This window comes from Ovis aries, chromosome X, assembly GCF_016772045.2.
Source record: "Ovis aries strain OAR_USU_Benz2616 breed Rambouillet chromosome X, ARS-UI_Ramb_v3.0, whole genome shotgun sequence".
Lineage (NCBI taxonomy): Eukaryota > Metazoa > Chordata > Mammalia > Artiodactyla > Bovidae > Ovis > Ovis aries.
The window spans coordinates 108,686,831-108,703,145 of NC_056080.1; the positions used below are offsets into that span (position 1 = coordinate 108,686,831).

At 37.2% G+C, this 16,315-nt stretch overlaps 1 protein-coding gene across 1 annotated transcript in view; it reads right to left on the reverse strand.

Annotated features, from left to right (window-relative positions):
* Positions 1-16,315, reverse strand: part of TENM1 (teneurin transmembrane protein 1) — a 900,209-nt gene that overhangs the window by 369,315 nt on the left and 514,579 nt on the right. The window contains exon 8 of the mRNA XM_027963346.3: positions 6,055-6,293. Coding sequence (XP_027819147.1) covers positions 6,055-6,293 — 239 coding nt within the window. The remainder of the gene's footprint in view (positions 1-6,054; positions 6,294-16,315) is intronic.

Genomic DNA, 16,315 nt, shown 5'->3' on the forward strand with positions numbered 1-16,315 from the left:
CCCTGTCCATCACCAACTCCCAGAGTTCACTCAGACTCATGTCCATTGAGTCAGTGATGCCATCCAGCCATCTCATCCTCTGTCGTCCCCTTCTCCTCCTGCCCTCAATCTTTCCCAGCATCAGGGTCTTTTCCAATGAGTCAACTCTTCGCATCAGGTGGCCAAAGTATTGAAGTTTCAGCCTCAGCATCAGTCCATCCAGTGAACACCCAGTACTCATCTCCTTTAGGATGGACTAGTTGGATCTCCTTGCAGTCCAAGGGACTCTCAAGAGTCTTCAACACCATAGTTCTTTGGTGCTCAGCTTTCTTTATAGCTCAACTCTCACATTCATACATGACCACAGGAAAAACCATAGCCTTGACTAGATAGACCTTTGTTGACAAAGTAATGTCTCTGCTTTTTAATATGCTATCTAGGTTGGTCATAACTTTCCTTCCAAGGAGTAAGCGTCTTTTAATTTCCTGGCTGCAATCACCATCTGCAGTGATTTTGGAGCCCAGAAAAATAAACTCAGCCACTGTTCCCACTGTTTCCCCATCTATTTGCAATGAAGTGATGGGACCAGATGCCATGATCTTCATTTTCTGAATGTTGAGCTTTAAGCCAACTTTTTCACTCTCCTCTTTCACTTTCATCAAGAGGCTCTTTAGTTCTTCTTCACTTTCTGCCATAACAGTGGTGTCATCTGCATATCTGAGGTTACTGATATTTCTCTCAGTAAACTTGATTCCAGCTTGTGTTTCCTCCAGCCCAGTGTTTCTCATGATGTACTGTGTATCATAAGTTATATAAGCAGGGTGACAATATACAGCCTTGACGTACTCCTTTTCCTATTTGGAACCAGTCTGCTCTTCCATGTCCAGTTCTAACTGTTTCTTCCTGACCTGCATACAGATTTCTCAAGAGGCAGGTCAGGTGGTCTCTTATTCCCATCTCTTTCAGCATTTTCCACAGTTTATTGTGATCCACACAGCCAAAGGCTTTGGCATAGTCAATAAAGCAGAAATAGATGTTTTTTGGAACTCTTTTGCTTTTTCCATGATCCAGCAGATGGTGGCAATTTGATCTCTGGTTCCTCTGCCTTTTCTAAAACCAGCTTGAACATCTGGAAGTTCACGGTTCATGTATTGCTGAAGCCTGGCTTGGAGAATTTTAAGCATCACTTTACTAGTGTGTGAGATGAGTGAAATTGTGCGGTAGTTTGAGCATTCTTTGGCATTGCCTTTCTTTGGGATTGGAATGAAAACTGACCTTTTCCAGTCCTGTGGCCACTGCTGAGTTTTCCAAATTTGCTGGCATATTGAGTGCAGCACTTTCACAGCATCATTTTTCTGGATTTGAAATAGCTCAACTGGAATTCCATCACCTCCACTAGCTTTGTTCGTAGTGATGCTTTCTAAGGCCCACTTGACTTCAGATTCCAAGATGTCTGGCTTTAGGTGAGTGATCACACCATTGTGATTATCCGGGTCATGAATATCTTTTTTGTACAGTTCTTCTGTGTATTCTTGCCACCTCTTCTTATATATCTTCTGTTTCTGTTAGGTCCATACCATTTCCGCCCTTTATTGAGCCTATCTTTGCATGAAATGTTGCTTGGTATCTCTAATTTTCTTGCAGAGATCTCTAGTCTTTCCCATTGTATTGTCTTCCTCTATTTCTTTGCATTGATTGCTGAGGAAGGCTTTCTTATCTCTCCTTGCTATTCTTTGGAATTCTGCATTCAAATGGGTATATCTTTCCTTTTCTCCTTTGCTTTTCGCTTCCCTTCTTTTCACAGCTATTTGTAAGGCCTCCTCAGAGAGCCATTTTGCTTTTCTGGATTTTTTTTTTTTTTTTTGGGAGATGTTCTTGATTCCTATCTCCTGTACAATGTCACAAACCTCCATCCATAGTTCATCAGGCACTCTGTCTATCAGATCTAGTCCCTTAAATCTATTTCTCACTTCCACTGTATAGTCATAAGGGATTTGATTTAGGTCATACCTGAATGGTCTAGCGGTTTTCTCTACTTTGTGCAATTTCAGTCTGAATTTGGCAATAAGAAGTTCATGATATGAGCCGCGGTCAGCTCCCAGTCTTGTTTTTGTCAATTATAGAGCTTCTCCATCTTTGGCTGCAAAGAATATAATCAATCTCTTTTTGGTGTCAACCATCTGGTGATGTCCATGTGTAGAGTCTTCTCTTGTGTTGTTGGAAGAGGCTGTTTGCTATGACCAGTGCATTCTCTTGGCAGAATTCTATTGGCCTTTGCCCTGCTTCATTCTCTACTCCAAGGCCAAATTTGCCTGTTACTCCAGGGGTTTCTTTACTTCCTACTTTAGCATTCCAGTCCCCTATATTGAGAAGGACATCTTTTTTGGGTGTTAGTTCACTTTTGTCCAACTCTTTGTGACCCCATGGACTATAGCCTGCCAAACTCCTCTGTCCGTGGAATTCTCCAGGCAAGAATACTGGAGCTGATTGCCATTTCCTTCTCTAGGGGATCTTCCTGATCTAGGGATCAAACCTGGGTCTCCTGCATTGCAGGCTGATTCTTTACTGTCTGAGCCATCAGGGAAGCCCAAGAAGTAAATGAGCTGCAAAGTTTATTGCAGTGCTAGGAGAGCAGCAAGGCCTGGCACTCAAAAGCTTGTCCTCTGGAGTCAGTCTGCTCTGGCTTAAAGCTCAGGATATTCCCTTCTTAGTGATGTGACCTCTTAATTTCAGTGTGACCTATATGTGATCTCCTACATTGTCTATGCCTCAGTTGTCTCATTTATAAAATAGATTTAATCTGATAACTATCTTTAATGACTGTTTGAGGATGCAATGAGCTAATACAAGTAGAGTGCTTAGTGTAATTTTTTTTTTTCAGTAAACTTTTATGGACAGGGTTGCTATGTGCCAGGCACTGTTTGTGGAGCTGGGATACAGCCATGAATAAAACAGTTAACTCAGAAACAGTGAATGTGAACAGTGAGTAGTAAGTATAAAGATGATGCTTTTGAACTGTGGTGTTGGAAAAGACTCTTGAGAGTACCTTGGACTGCAAGGAGACCCAGCCAGTCAATCCTAAAGGAGATCAGTCCTGGGTGTTCATTGGAAGGACTGATGCTGAGGCTAAAACTTCAATACTTTGGCCACCTCATGGGAAGAGTTGACTCATTGGAAAAGACCCTGATGCTGGGAAAGATTGAGGGCAGGAGGAGAAGGGGACGACAGAGGATGAGATGGCTGGATGGCATCACTGACTCAATGGACATGAGTCTGAGTGAACTCTGGGAGTTGGTGATGGACAGGGAGGCCTGGTGTGTTGCAATTCCTGGGGTCGCAAAGAGTCGGACACGACTGAGTGACTGAACTGAACTGAACTGAATGGTAACAACAGCGATAATAATATTTAACATTTATGATATATGGCTCAGCTGGTAAAGAGTCTGCCTGAAATGCAGGAGACTTGGGTTTGATCCCTGGGTTGGAAAGATCCCCTCGAGAGGGGAAAGGCTACCCCCTCCAATATTCTGTCCTGGAGAATTCCATGGACTGTATAGTCCATGGGGTTGCAGAGTCGGACACGACTGAGCAACTTTTACTTCACTGTATGTTTTAGGCAGTCTTCCAGGTTCTTTAGATATATTCAGTTCAGTTCAGTTCAGTCGCTCAGTCGTGTCCAACTCTTTGAGACCCCATGAATCGCAGCATGCCAGGCCTCCCTGTCCATCACCATCTCCCAGAGTTCACTCAGACTCATGTCCATCAAGTCAGTCATGCCATCCAGCCATCTCATCCTCTGTCGTCCCCTTCTCCTCCTGCCCCCAATCCCTCCCAGCATCAGAGTCTTTTCCAATGAGTCACCTCTTCGCATAAGGTGGCCAAAGTACTGGAGTTTCAACTTTAGCATCATTCCTTCCAAAGAAATTTAATTAGATGGCAACCCTATGTTACAGGTAGTGTTTTAGGACAATTTTACAGATGAGAAAATGGAGGCCTTAAAAGGGTAAATAATTTGCCAAAGATAATGTGCGTAAGAAGTGGCAGAAGTCTGAAAATACTTGTTCATGACCATTGTACTTTATTGCCTGTTGTCATATTAAAATATTTCACTGTTTCCCCTATTAAAACGGCAGTCCTTGAAATAACTGAAACATTTTATTTTCACATCTGAAATGAATATATAATCTATTAAAAAAGGCTCAGAGTGTATAATACAATTTTTATATAAGTGGGCATGTAAAAAATTTAAATAGAAACATAGGTTTGGACAGAGTATAAATCTATTAATAAAGAACTTGGATTTGTTTATTCCAAATGTAAAGTCTTATGTCTAAAATATCATCTCTTTGTACAGTAAAAGCTAAAAGAAGATAACCTATAAGATAAAAATTGGTCTCATAATTGAACAAGGACATTTTAAAGGGCCTCTAATGTATTCAAACTTTTCCAATTACTCCTTGATTTGAATGACACCATATTAAAATCCTGTTTATATTACAGTACTTTCTCATCTCAGACCTCCATTCCTTCAGCATCATTCCTCATTAAACGTTATTACAATCTAAATAAATGTTCATACTGAGTTGTCCTAAATTGTCTGAGGTAAAGGATGTAATTTTGATCTTATAAGTTAATATTATCCACATTTAATAGAAGCATTGTTCAATATATTCAGATTGTACAATGAAAATAGAAAAGAGAAAATCATGAACATCAATATAGGCTGTGATCTTATATTGCTGACATTATCAGTGACTCCACTACAAAATATATTTGCTTACTGACTATCCTTTGTTCTATGACTCAAAAACTGGTCATGAGAACTTTCTTATTGTTCACATTTTTAACAAATCAGACTCAACAAAACTTACTTTTTTATAATTAGAAGAAACTCTGAATTTCTTTTTTATCTGTCTCTCAGAACCATATTCAATATATCTTTGTGGATAATTCCCCTTCAATTAGGAAATCAGGCTAAACTTGAAAAGAAGATATGAGTGACATACTTAGAAAGAATTTTTTTTTCTACCATCATATGTTAGTCTTCTAGGAACACTGCTTCCACAGAATACATATTTCTTAAGTTAATTTACATTTTAGGCCACAAAACCACTCAAACAAGGAAATTAATGTTCAGTCAAATTAAAATGTCATCCAGAAAAATCAATATGACTTGCTATTGAGAAAGGGCAACTTGGGGGCTTCCCAGGTAGCTCAGTGATAAAGAATATGCCTGCAATGCAGGAGACACGGGTTCGATCCCTAATTTGGGAAGACCCCCTGGAGAAGAAAATGGCAACCCACTCTAGTATTCTTGCCTGAGGAAATCCCAGGGACAGAGGAGCCTGGCGGGCTTCAGTCCATGGAGTTGCAAAGAGTCAGACATGGCTTAGTCACTGAGCATGCGAGTGCACACACACACAAACACACACACACACACGAAGGTGACTTTAATCAAGATGCCTCAAGAAGAATCATATTTTTCTTAAAAGTAGAAAGTGTACCTCACTACTATTTTCTCCTTTATCATTGCAAACATAGTAACTACACAATTTTGCGGCCATTTACCGAGTGAAAATAAGAAGACAGTTTTTTTAGTCCCAGTGTAAAACTCCACATTCTTGGAAAGAAATTATGCCCTAGATTTTCCAATAGTTTCCAAATAACTACTACTTTAATGAAATTGCTACCTGAAAATTCAGTAGCAGTATTATTTTTTAACTATAATTTAAGAAGCTCCTGTAGATTGGTACTTATGACTTCTAATGAGAAAACCATAACAGCCTTCTAATTGAAGGGAAAATGGTTAACTACAGTAATTGCAATCAATAAGACTGTGTTAGTAGTATAAATATTTCTTCTCAAAGAGCAGTTCTTACCCTCCTCAGCAGTATTTAAGGTTAGGAAGTACCCAAAAAAACTAATTAGAAATCTATTTGTTATTTGTAATACTAAGCCTTAGTTCACATTTGTAGGTCAGAGAGTATAGAAAGAAACCCCTCACTCCCAACTCCAGCACAAGCAAAACCAGATTTTGATGAAGAAGAAAAGGGAAGCATGGCAAAAAGGGCTTACCGATCACATAGGCTAGTAACAAGGCCAGAGTCACTGTGATGGCAGTGGCACTCAAGGCCGTGCACTTCCAGTTGCAGCACCTGTAGGGTTTGTTGAAGGTAAAGGCAGGTCTGGAAAAGGTGCTTCGAGGAAGAGGCCTGGGAGGAGGCGAGTACACAGTATTGGATGTCAGTGGGTAGTTCTGACTGGCTGCACTAAAGATGGCTGAGGAACCAGATCCGTGCTTGAATAGGAAATGCCTGCAGAAAAGAAACAAAAATTGGGGCTATCAAAACCAAAGCCACTTGCTACAGAAACATAAACCCCATTAAACAATCATGCTGCAATGAAGCAAAAGGGAACTAGGAAGAACTCCACAAAATTTTCATATACCTAACACTTAACTCCACAATGCCCATGGTGGTCTTCTTTTTGTCTTCCTATTTTAGATTTTTAAGAGGAAGAAAGAGATCTTCTGTTCCTGAATTTTTGACTAATGAGGTTCTCAATCTCTGAGCATTACCCTTCCACATTTGGTGGCATTCACTATACTGTTCCCTTTCATTGAATATAATACGCAAGAACAGGAGGAGAAGTATCATCAGGCATTTTGATAATATGAATGGCCCAGGGGCCAGTATTTAGAGACTAGCTTTCACAGACACATTTCCACCTAATATTTTATTATAAAATTTGCCAAACATACAGCTAAAGCAAAGAATTTTTATAACAAATATACATCTACTCCAGAGAATATCAAGTGAAGAAATTCAGTAAATCTGGACTAGATCCTAAGCAAGTATATTTTAATAAAACATCCTAGGTAAGTTTAATGTGTATCTCCAGTTGAGCAGAACTGGTCTTAAAAATACTAGATTTAAATTTTAAAAGACGATTACCAAAAAAACATTTTTAAAAATTAAAAAACAAAACCACACATATACTTGTGAACTAGATTCTATACTTAACATATGATTATATTCACTTTATCACATTTTTATCCATCTCACCATTCCTGTCTTAATCCATATTTTTTTTAAACATCTCATTTTTTATTTCATTTGTAAGTATTTCAAAATAAGCTGCATACATCAGTACACTTCTCTTGACATGTTTTAAATTTTATATTATTTTCTAGAGTTCAATAAGTTCTTACAGATTTTTAATGTAAAATTTATACACAATGAGTTTGAGTTTTTTAGATTCCACATATGGGTGATATCCTACAGTATTTCTTTCTCTGATTTATCTCACACATGAGATCCTTGAGGTCCGTACATGAACTGGTAAAAACAAAGAGCAGAGTATTGGTAACCAAGGGCTGATAAGCGGGGATAGGGGGATGTTTAAGGCTACAAACTTGCAACTAGCAGAGAAATAAGTCTTGGAGATCTAATGCACAGTATTGTTATAGACAATAATAATGTAAAAAAAAATAAAAGATGCTAACGTGGTAGATCTTAATTATTCCCAATACAAAAAGTAAGAATAATTATAGAGATGTTAGCTAATACTACAAATGACAATGGTATTGCAGTATAAAAATGTATCAATTCAATATGGTGTACACAAGCTTATACACTGTTATAAGTAAACATATTTCAATGTGAGAACTATACACAATGAAATGCACACATTTGCAGTGCACCTTTGCTGTGACCTAACAAATGCAATCACCTGTGCAACCCAAAGCCCTGTGAAGATACAGAACATTTCCGTCACCCCAGGAAGTGCCCTGTCTTTCTAAGTAAATCTCTATCTCTAATCCCCAGAGGCAATTGCTAGTTTGCATTTTTTTTCCTACCCTGCATTAATTTTACCTGTCCCAGAACTTCATACTGCTGTCATGTTTGATTTACTAAAGGATGTTTATTGACAGCTCATGACTATTGTAATATGGATATTTCGTAAACAGTAGTGATACATTCACATGGAAGGAGTTGGCATGAAAATGATTTTGTGTAATACTTTACCCTTATCAAGTGCTAAGTACCATGCATTGTGTTAAACACTCATTCTCTCAGTTAATATTCACTCTTATGGAACAGGCTATATTATTATCTTCATGGTGTATTTAAGGAAATGGAGGCCTAAAGAGGTTAAGTAACTTGCATAAATCCACCTAGTAAAAGAATAACAAGGCCATAATCGGATCCCTGGCCATTCCAGCTCCAAAGTCCTCAATCTACTCTACTGTTCAGCCTAGGGCAGTAAAACACACTGCTAAATAGAAAACATTCTGTTGCCACGTGTTAATGTAATACATCACAAGACCCTTCCACTGAACAAAGAGACAACATCACCTTGTACATGTCACATATGCTCATCATTAGGAATATTTTAAGACTGATATCTAGCTTCCATTTTTAAAGAATGAAAGCATGTACGTTTAAATGAAAAAATAACTGTCCACATGTCAGTTAATGAAACTGTCCACATTAGAGTTTTGCTTTAGTTTATGAGGATAAATGGTATTTAAAGGGCAGGATTGCTGAGGGGAGTGGAGATTCATAAGACTTTCTGGAAGATAATTGGCTTTCTATAACAAAAGGCTTAAAAGATGCATATTCTTTGTCCAAAAATTATGCTTATAGGAATTTCTCCTGAGGAAATGATGCGTATGACAATGTACATTGCAATGTTATTTATAGCAGCACAACATAAACACTCAGATGTTCATCAATATTATTTTATAAATACAGAGTAGAATACTATACAACCATTACAAATTTAATTGTAAAAGAATATTCACTAGAAAAAGAGTTTACAGATCATCAAGTAAAATCATGTAGGTTTCAAAACAATGTGGGCAATACAATTTTTAAAATAAAAGATATGTTCATGGAAAAATAATAATTTGTTTTTATAATAATAATTTGTTTAATAATAATAATAACCTCTGGATACTAGGCTTATTTCTTTAAAATTTTCTGCCTTGAGCTTATATATTTTCTTGTAACTAGTATCAAAAAGATTGGGAGTGGGATGGGTGGAAAAAATGCAGTGACTAACACCAACCACATGCATAGTTGGTTCTATTTATGTGCATGATTTATTGAGTGCCTAGAAACGTCAGGTACCAAATTAGGTACTTTATATGCAATATTTTGATCCTAATATGTCTGTGGGGTCAATATTATTATTGTAACCTTACAGATGATGAAACAGAGACAAAAAGAGGTTTAATAGGAGCAAAGTGGTATGATAATAGCAAAATGATATGATGATAAAGGTCTTATCATAATAATAAGAGGTAACATTCATTAAGTGCTTATTTGTGCCAGACATTATTCTAATTAATTCATAAAGCATTACATAATTTAAGCTTCACAACAACCCCATTACAGTAAGCATTTACATTTACAGATGAGAAAACCAACACAGAGAGGTTAAGTAATTTGTCCACATTCCAACACCTAGTAACTGGTAAAGCTGACTTTCAAGCCCAAGCAGTCTGGCTCCAGAGCCACTGATCCTAACTACGACATTATAGCACACCACACCAGGGTTCTGCAGTTAGTGGACACAACAAAATTTGAACCCAGGCCTGTACATCACAGAAGAAGCATGCTTTGTGTTCATTTGGTCATGCGGATGATATTGAATTGAGCCACACTTTTACCCTGTTGCCTTTGGTACCCGAGGGAAAAACAGGAGAATGATGGCTATAGAATCAGTTAGAAAGGATCTCAGAAATCATCTAGCAGCTCAACATGCTCATCTGCAGATATAAACGGAGGCCCAGAGAATAAAAGTGGATTACTTAAAAGAAACATCAGCAGCTAATGGCATGAATGTATTTAGAATTGGGGACTTGTAAAATAGTATATTTCCATTGCCCTGTGCTACCTGCCAACCAGTCTTCATGGAATCACCACAGAGTTCTAATCTGGGTTAACTGACCCAAGCTAACCAAACACAATCTATTCAAACAGTACTACAAAATACATATCTATTTTTTTCTGTATGTCACATGTTCTCACAGTAAGTTTTAAAGACCATCTTAATTGTTTTGAATGAATGGGGGACCATTAGAGAGAAGCTAGCGTTTGGTCATCAGGACTGTAAAGGAATTATTGCTGCTTTTAAAAGCACTGACTGTATCCCTAGAATGGAAAAACAGTACATAGCAGAAATAAGATTAAATATATTTTATTGAAAAAGTGACTCATAGTACTCTTGCCTGGCAAATCCCATGGACAGAGGAGCCTGGTGGGCTGCAGTCCATGGCGTCGCTAAGAGTTGGACACGACTGAGCGACTTCCCTTTCACTTTTCACTTTCATGCATTGGAGAAGGAAATGGCAACCCACTCCAGTGTTCTTGCCTGGAGAGTCCCAGGGACAGGGCAGCCTGGTGGGCTGCCGTCTATGGGGTCACACAGAGTCGGACATGACTGAAGCGACTTAGCAGCAGCAGCAGCAGCAGCATTAGGTTTCTTTCATTTGATTGTACTTCCTCATTAGTCCCTGAAATAATCACCTTCATGTCATAGGAGGTAGATTTCTTCTTTAATGTCTTATCTCTCCCAGCCTATGTTTTCTGTGACCATCTAATATACTAGTGAGGGGGAAGTATAGCACTTTGTAAACAGCAGAGTGGAGAAGGCTCCCCATCTCCCTATCACAACTTAGTAGTTACTCTGGAGGTGATAAAACGTCACTTGCATATAACTGATCATATACAGCAACACTCTAATAAGCTCCTATGGAATAGAAGAGAAATCTAGCAGTATGGGGCTTTTTAATTCAATGTTTGGAGATAAAATCTTCGATCCTCTGCATATTTATGAAGAACAATTGAATTTTTGAGACAACATAAGTGGCCCCATATGTTGGATATTGATTTGGTTTGGTATATCATTAAGAGGTGGAAGAAAGACAAAGAAAGACAGAGAATTGTTGGCTATTATGATGGCAATTACAAGCAATAATCAATATTCCTGAGCACTGTAATTTCATCTTGATATATACCAAAGGATTTCCAAATGCAGTTTCATAAGTAAAATATTACAGCATAATGAATAAATTCAACAGTCGTAGCAGAGCAACATTTAAACTAATTCATATTTGAGTGGAGTCCAAATCACAGTCCTTGGTGAGGGTAGATAATAAAATGAGTTCTGGTACTAAGGTTCCTGTTTTCTTATTAACAAGCTGAGATTAAGAGTCTCTGCAGAAAGTGATCTATACTTTGATGTGCATCATGAAAAACAGCAATGCAAATGCTATGTATTGTCAAAGGCTTTGCAGTCCATTGTTGGAAAGCAAAACTACTGCCTAAATGTGTTTTCATAGTCCCTGAAAAAAGTAGGAGCATAAAGACAAATGCACAGTGCTAGACTTCAGCTATGTGCTCATAAAATCAGATCATCTGTCTAAGCACATTGCTTTTCCCAGGGGACCTGAGGATATACTAAAATGTTGCTATCAATTTCATACAATTGGGTTTTTTCCACAGAGGAAATGATAAAAATGCAGTTCAAGAGTTTATGTGTAAGTAGTACTCTCCTTTGCATCTGTTTTAATATTCAACTTCAAATTTAAAAAGGAAAAGCAAGATATTGCCAAAAGGAAATGGGCATATAAGGAAATTGAAAAAAAATATCTTTAAGACTGATGAAACTCAGTGGTGGTAAATGGGAATATAATAAATGCTCCTATAAGGATTTTAAAGGGGGAAAATGTACTATCTCTTTTTAAAACCTACATACAACATAATTCTGAGGGTATATGTTAGCACTAAATGATGTGATTTAATGTGGCACTTGAAATTCTATAGGAAATAAACAGAAATCTACAGCTTTCTAACAACAGATGCATAAATAACCAGTGAATTTCTTCTTTTACATCTTATAAACATACTTATGAGATGAGTTTCCAAACCTGCATTCACTTAGCTACAAGCATTAGACTCTTTTTTACCCAGAAGAAGGAATTTAACTTGCTTCCAGTTAAAAGCTGAGGTTGATTTAAAAAAAATAATAATAAAGAGGAAGACTGCAATGAAAAGGTCTTGAGTCAAGTTATTAGGGCCAAATCACATTCAGATATGGTAGTGGAATTTAGATATTTACTCTTTTTAAAAATTATAAAATGTATTTTTTATTGTGATACAAAAACACAAAACACAAAATTTACTACCCTATACCATTTTACAGTGTATAGTTCAGTAGTATTAAGTATATTCCCATTATGGTGAAACAGATCTCCCAAATCACTTCATCTTGTACATGTGAAACTCTAAACCCATTAAACAACTCCTCTTTCCCCAATCTCCTCAGCCTCTGGTAACCACCATTCTAATATTTTTCCTCAAATTTGACTATTTTATATACCTCATGTAAGTAGAATCATAAAATATTTGTCTTTTTGTGACATTTCACTTAACATGGTGTTCTCAAGCTTTAACCATGTGACTGGATCTCCTTCCTTTTCAAGGCTGACTAATTGCATGTATATACCACTATTTGTTTGGCCATTCATCCATTGATGAACACTTGGATTACTTCCACCTGTTGGCTATTGTGAATAATGCTGCTATGAACATGGGCATGCAAATATCTCTGAGATTCTGCTTTCTATTCTTTTGAATATATATCCCAAATTGAGATTGCTGGATCATGTGCCAGCTCTATTTTTATTTTTACAGGAAATCTCCATACTGTTCTCCATAGCAGTTATATCATTTTACATTCCCACCAACAGTGCAGAGTTCCATTTCTCCACATCCCTGCTAACGCTTGTTATTTCTTGTCTTTTTGATGATAGCCATCCTAATGGGTATGAGGTGACACTTCATCATGGTATTGATTTGTATTTCTTTGATGATTGGTGATGTTGAGTGTCTTTTCATGTGCTTGTTGGCTGTTTTTCATATCCTATTTGGAGTAATGTGTATTCACAGGTATTTATTCTTATGCCTCCAAAGACAAGAGAAAATAAAAGAAAATGGCATGCTGGGTCAGCCCCATTTTCTTTTCTGACAAGAATATTTCATGGTGTTTTGTGGCAAAGTGTGATTACTGGCAAGATACCAACCTCAACATCTCTAGTTTTTACATAATAACCTATTCTTGATACTCCTTTTTAGGATAAATAGATCCAAACTCTGTTTGAGCCCAAATGGTATTATTAGCTTGGACAACCTCTTAAGGTAACAATTTTTTTATTAACAGCTATATAAAAGTGGATTTCAATTTATTTGTTCTAGGGTCCTTTCTCTCAAATTTTAGGCCACTCTGTCCATATGTCCCATTCAAACCTTATATGCAAGTGTTCATAAAGAAGCCTATAGTCTCTCCATGTTGTTCATAGTTTTTAAGAGGTTTTTTAGTGTCAGCATATCTATGGATTGGGCTTTCCTGGTGGCTCAGCAGTAAAGAATCCACCTACAAAGCAGGAATCACAGGAAAGGCAGGTTCAATCCCTAGGTCAGGAAGATCCCCTGGAGGTGGGCATGGCAACCCACCCCAGTATTCTTGCCGGGAGAACCCCATGGACAGAGGAGCCTGGCAGGCTACAGTCCATAGGGTTGCAAAGAGTAGGACATGACTGAAGTGACTTAGCATGCATGCACGCATCTATTGGGTTGGCCAAAAAGTTTGTTTGCATTTTAACAAACTTTTTGGCCAACCCAATATCTAAACCTTAATTTTTCTAAGTTTAAGCCTTAGTTCTATAATCTATTTTTTAAAAATTTGAGATGACTGGTTTATTATTTTACTTATTTATTGATTGATTGATCTTCATTGTGGTGCAAGAGCTTCTGATTGCAATGGCTTCTCTTACTGTAGAGCGTGGACTCCAGACCCATGGGCTTTGGTAGTTGCAGAACACAAGTTCAACAGTGCACATGGGCTTAGTTGCCCCATGGCATGTGGAATCCTCCTGGACCAGGAACTGAACCATTTCCCCTGTATTGGCAGGTGGATTCTTATCTACCATACCACCAGGGAAGTCTTATAATCTATTCTTAAATGGTAATCTTCTATGATCTAGATCAGTATTCTTGTGATTTTCCAAGTGAGGTAGCTTGTTGCTAATGGGAGAGATTTTTAGAAATCTTTTTTTATTTTTTTTGGTGGCTATTACTTCCCCTTGCCTCTTAATCAGAAGTAATATCTGCCCTACCTCTTCAATTTCCTCTGGACTGTATATTTGCTAAGGGCAGAGACCAAGTCTTAATTTTTACATTCCTGTCTCATACTTCAAAGGTACTCAATGAATAAATATTGATTTGAAAGATGTTTTTGTTCTTCTAAAAGGCTCTTGATTCCCTGTACAGAATGAATGAGGCTTGGGGACTCTAAAATAACTGTTTCACTTGTGAGAAAATAATCTCTTGCATTCCTGAATGTGAAAGGACAATTATCATTCACAGCAATTATTTCTAATTATTTGTATTTTTATTAACAAGTCTTTCCTTACTCAAATGTCTCAAACCGAGATGAGATGTGACTCAACTATTTCTTTGACTTGTTTCTTTTTGATTGTGAAAATAAAATGAAAGCTTATCACTGGAAAAACTATAGCTTTTATTATACAGACCTTTGTCAGCAAAGTGATGTCTCTGCTTTTTAATACACTATCTAGGTTTGTCATATCTTTCCTTTTAAGGAGCAAGTGTCTTTTAATATCATGGTTGCAGTCACTGTCCCTAGTGATTTTGGAGCCCAAGAAAATAAAATCTATTGCTGTTTCCACTTTTCCCCCACCTATATTATCCACATGTCATAGTTGAGGAAGCTGAGTTTCAGCTGCTAAGTTTAAGTAAATTTCAAAAGTCATACAACTGGTAAATGATAGAATTGGGAATCTACTTCAGTTTTTCTGATTACTGGAATACAGTCTACATGAGAATAGGAATGTCTGTTTGTCTTTTTTACTGTTGTGTCCCCAGCATATAGAATCACGCCTAACAAACAAGTGGTGCTCAACAAATATATTTCTTTTGGACCGCATGCGAGATCTTAGTTTTCTGACTAGGGATCCAACCCCGGGCACCTGGGGCAGTGGAAGCATGGAGGCCTAACCACTGGACTACCAGGGAATTACATCAATAAATACTTTTAAATCTATGCATGAACAATGAAACCCATTTACTTAGCCACTATGCACATACTAACTCATGACACCCCTGATGCCATTCCTAATGCTAATCATTCAGTTCAGTTCAGTTGCTCAGTTGTGTCCGACTCTTTGCGACCCCATGAATCACAGCACGCCAGGCCTCCCTGTCCATCACTAACTCCTGGAGTTCACTCAGACTCACGTCCATCGAGTCAGTCATGCCATCCAGCCATCTCATCCTTTGTCGTCCCCTTCTCCTCCTGCCCCCAATCCCTCCCAGCATCAGAGTCTTTTCCAATGAGTCAATTCTTTGCATGAGGTGGCCAAAGTATTGGAGTTTCAGCTTTAGCATCAGTCCTTCCAATGAACACTCAGGACTGATCTCCTTTAGGATATGCTAATCATTAAGGTAACAAAATCTTCCTAATCATATGATCATGTGCCATTTTTCTTTTCAAAATGAATATATATGAGCTTATTATTCCACTGAATGTGTTTTTATAGGAATATTTATTTTGACTCTTTTAATTACAGAATTGACATAATAATGTTAGGATGATACATACTTATGAAAGTGAACTAACTGTCATGTCTCCCTGTTTAGAATACATCAGAATATTTTTAATTCAACAGTGTATCAGACTTCTGTATAGAAACTAAACATGTCTATAAAAGGACATCTAGAGACATGCTAGAGTTAGTAGGGCTGGCGTACATGTATATATATGTGTACATATATATATATATGATGGTAGAGAAAGAATATACTACATATTTTCTACTTTTGACCAAGATGCTTTAGTAGTCTCCAAAATAAATGAAAATAAACAATTATGCTCCACTTTATAATAATGTCCTTCCAAGTCATCCTATCATTCTCTTCCTCTAAGTTAAATTCATGCTCTGTAGATGTAATTTTAATCTAAAAATTAAGAGTGAAGTAAGCCAGAAAGAAAAACACCAATACAGTATACTAATGCATATATATGGAATTTAGAAAGATGGTAATTAAAAATGATATTAAGAAATCCTATACCCCTTGAAGGATAAATACCAAATTAGAATTTTCTATTAATGTAAATGTTACTGTATTAAAAGGCTATGGCCAAGATACAAAAATTATTTACTTAGATTAGTAAAATTACCATTTTTCATTCTCTTTATCTTTAAGGGTAATTTAGGTTCCAAGATGTGGCAGCTGTAATCCTTTCA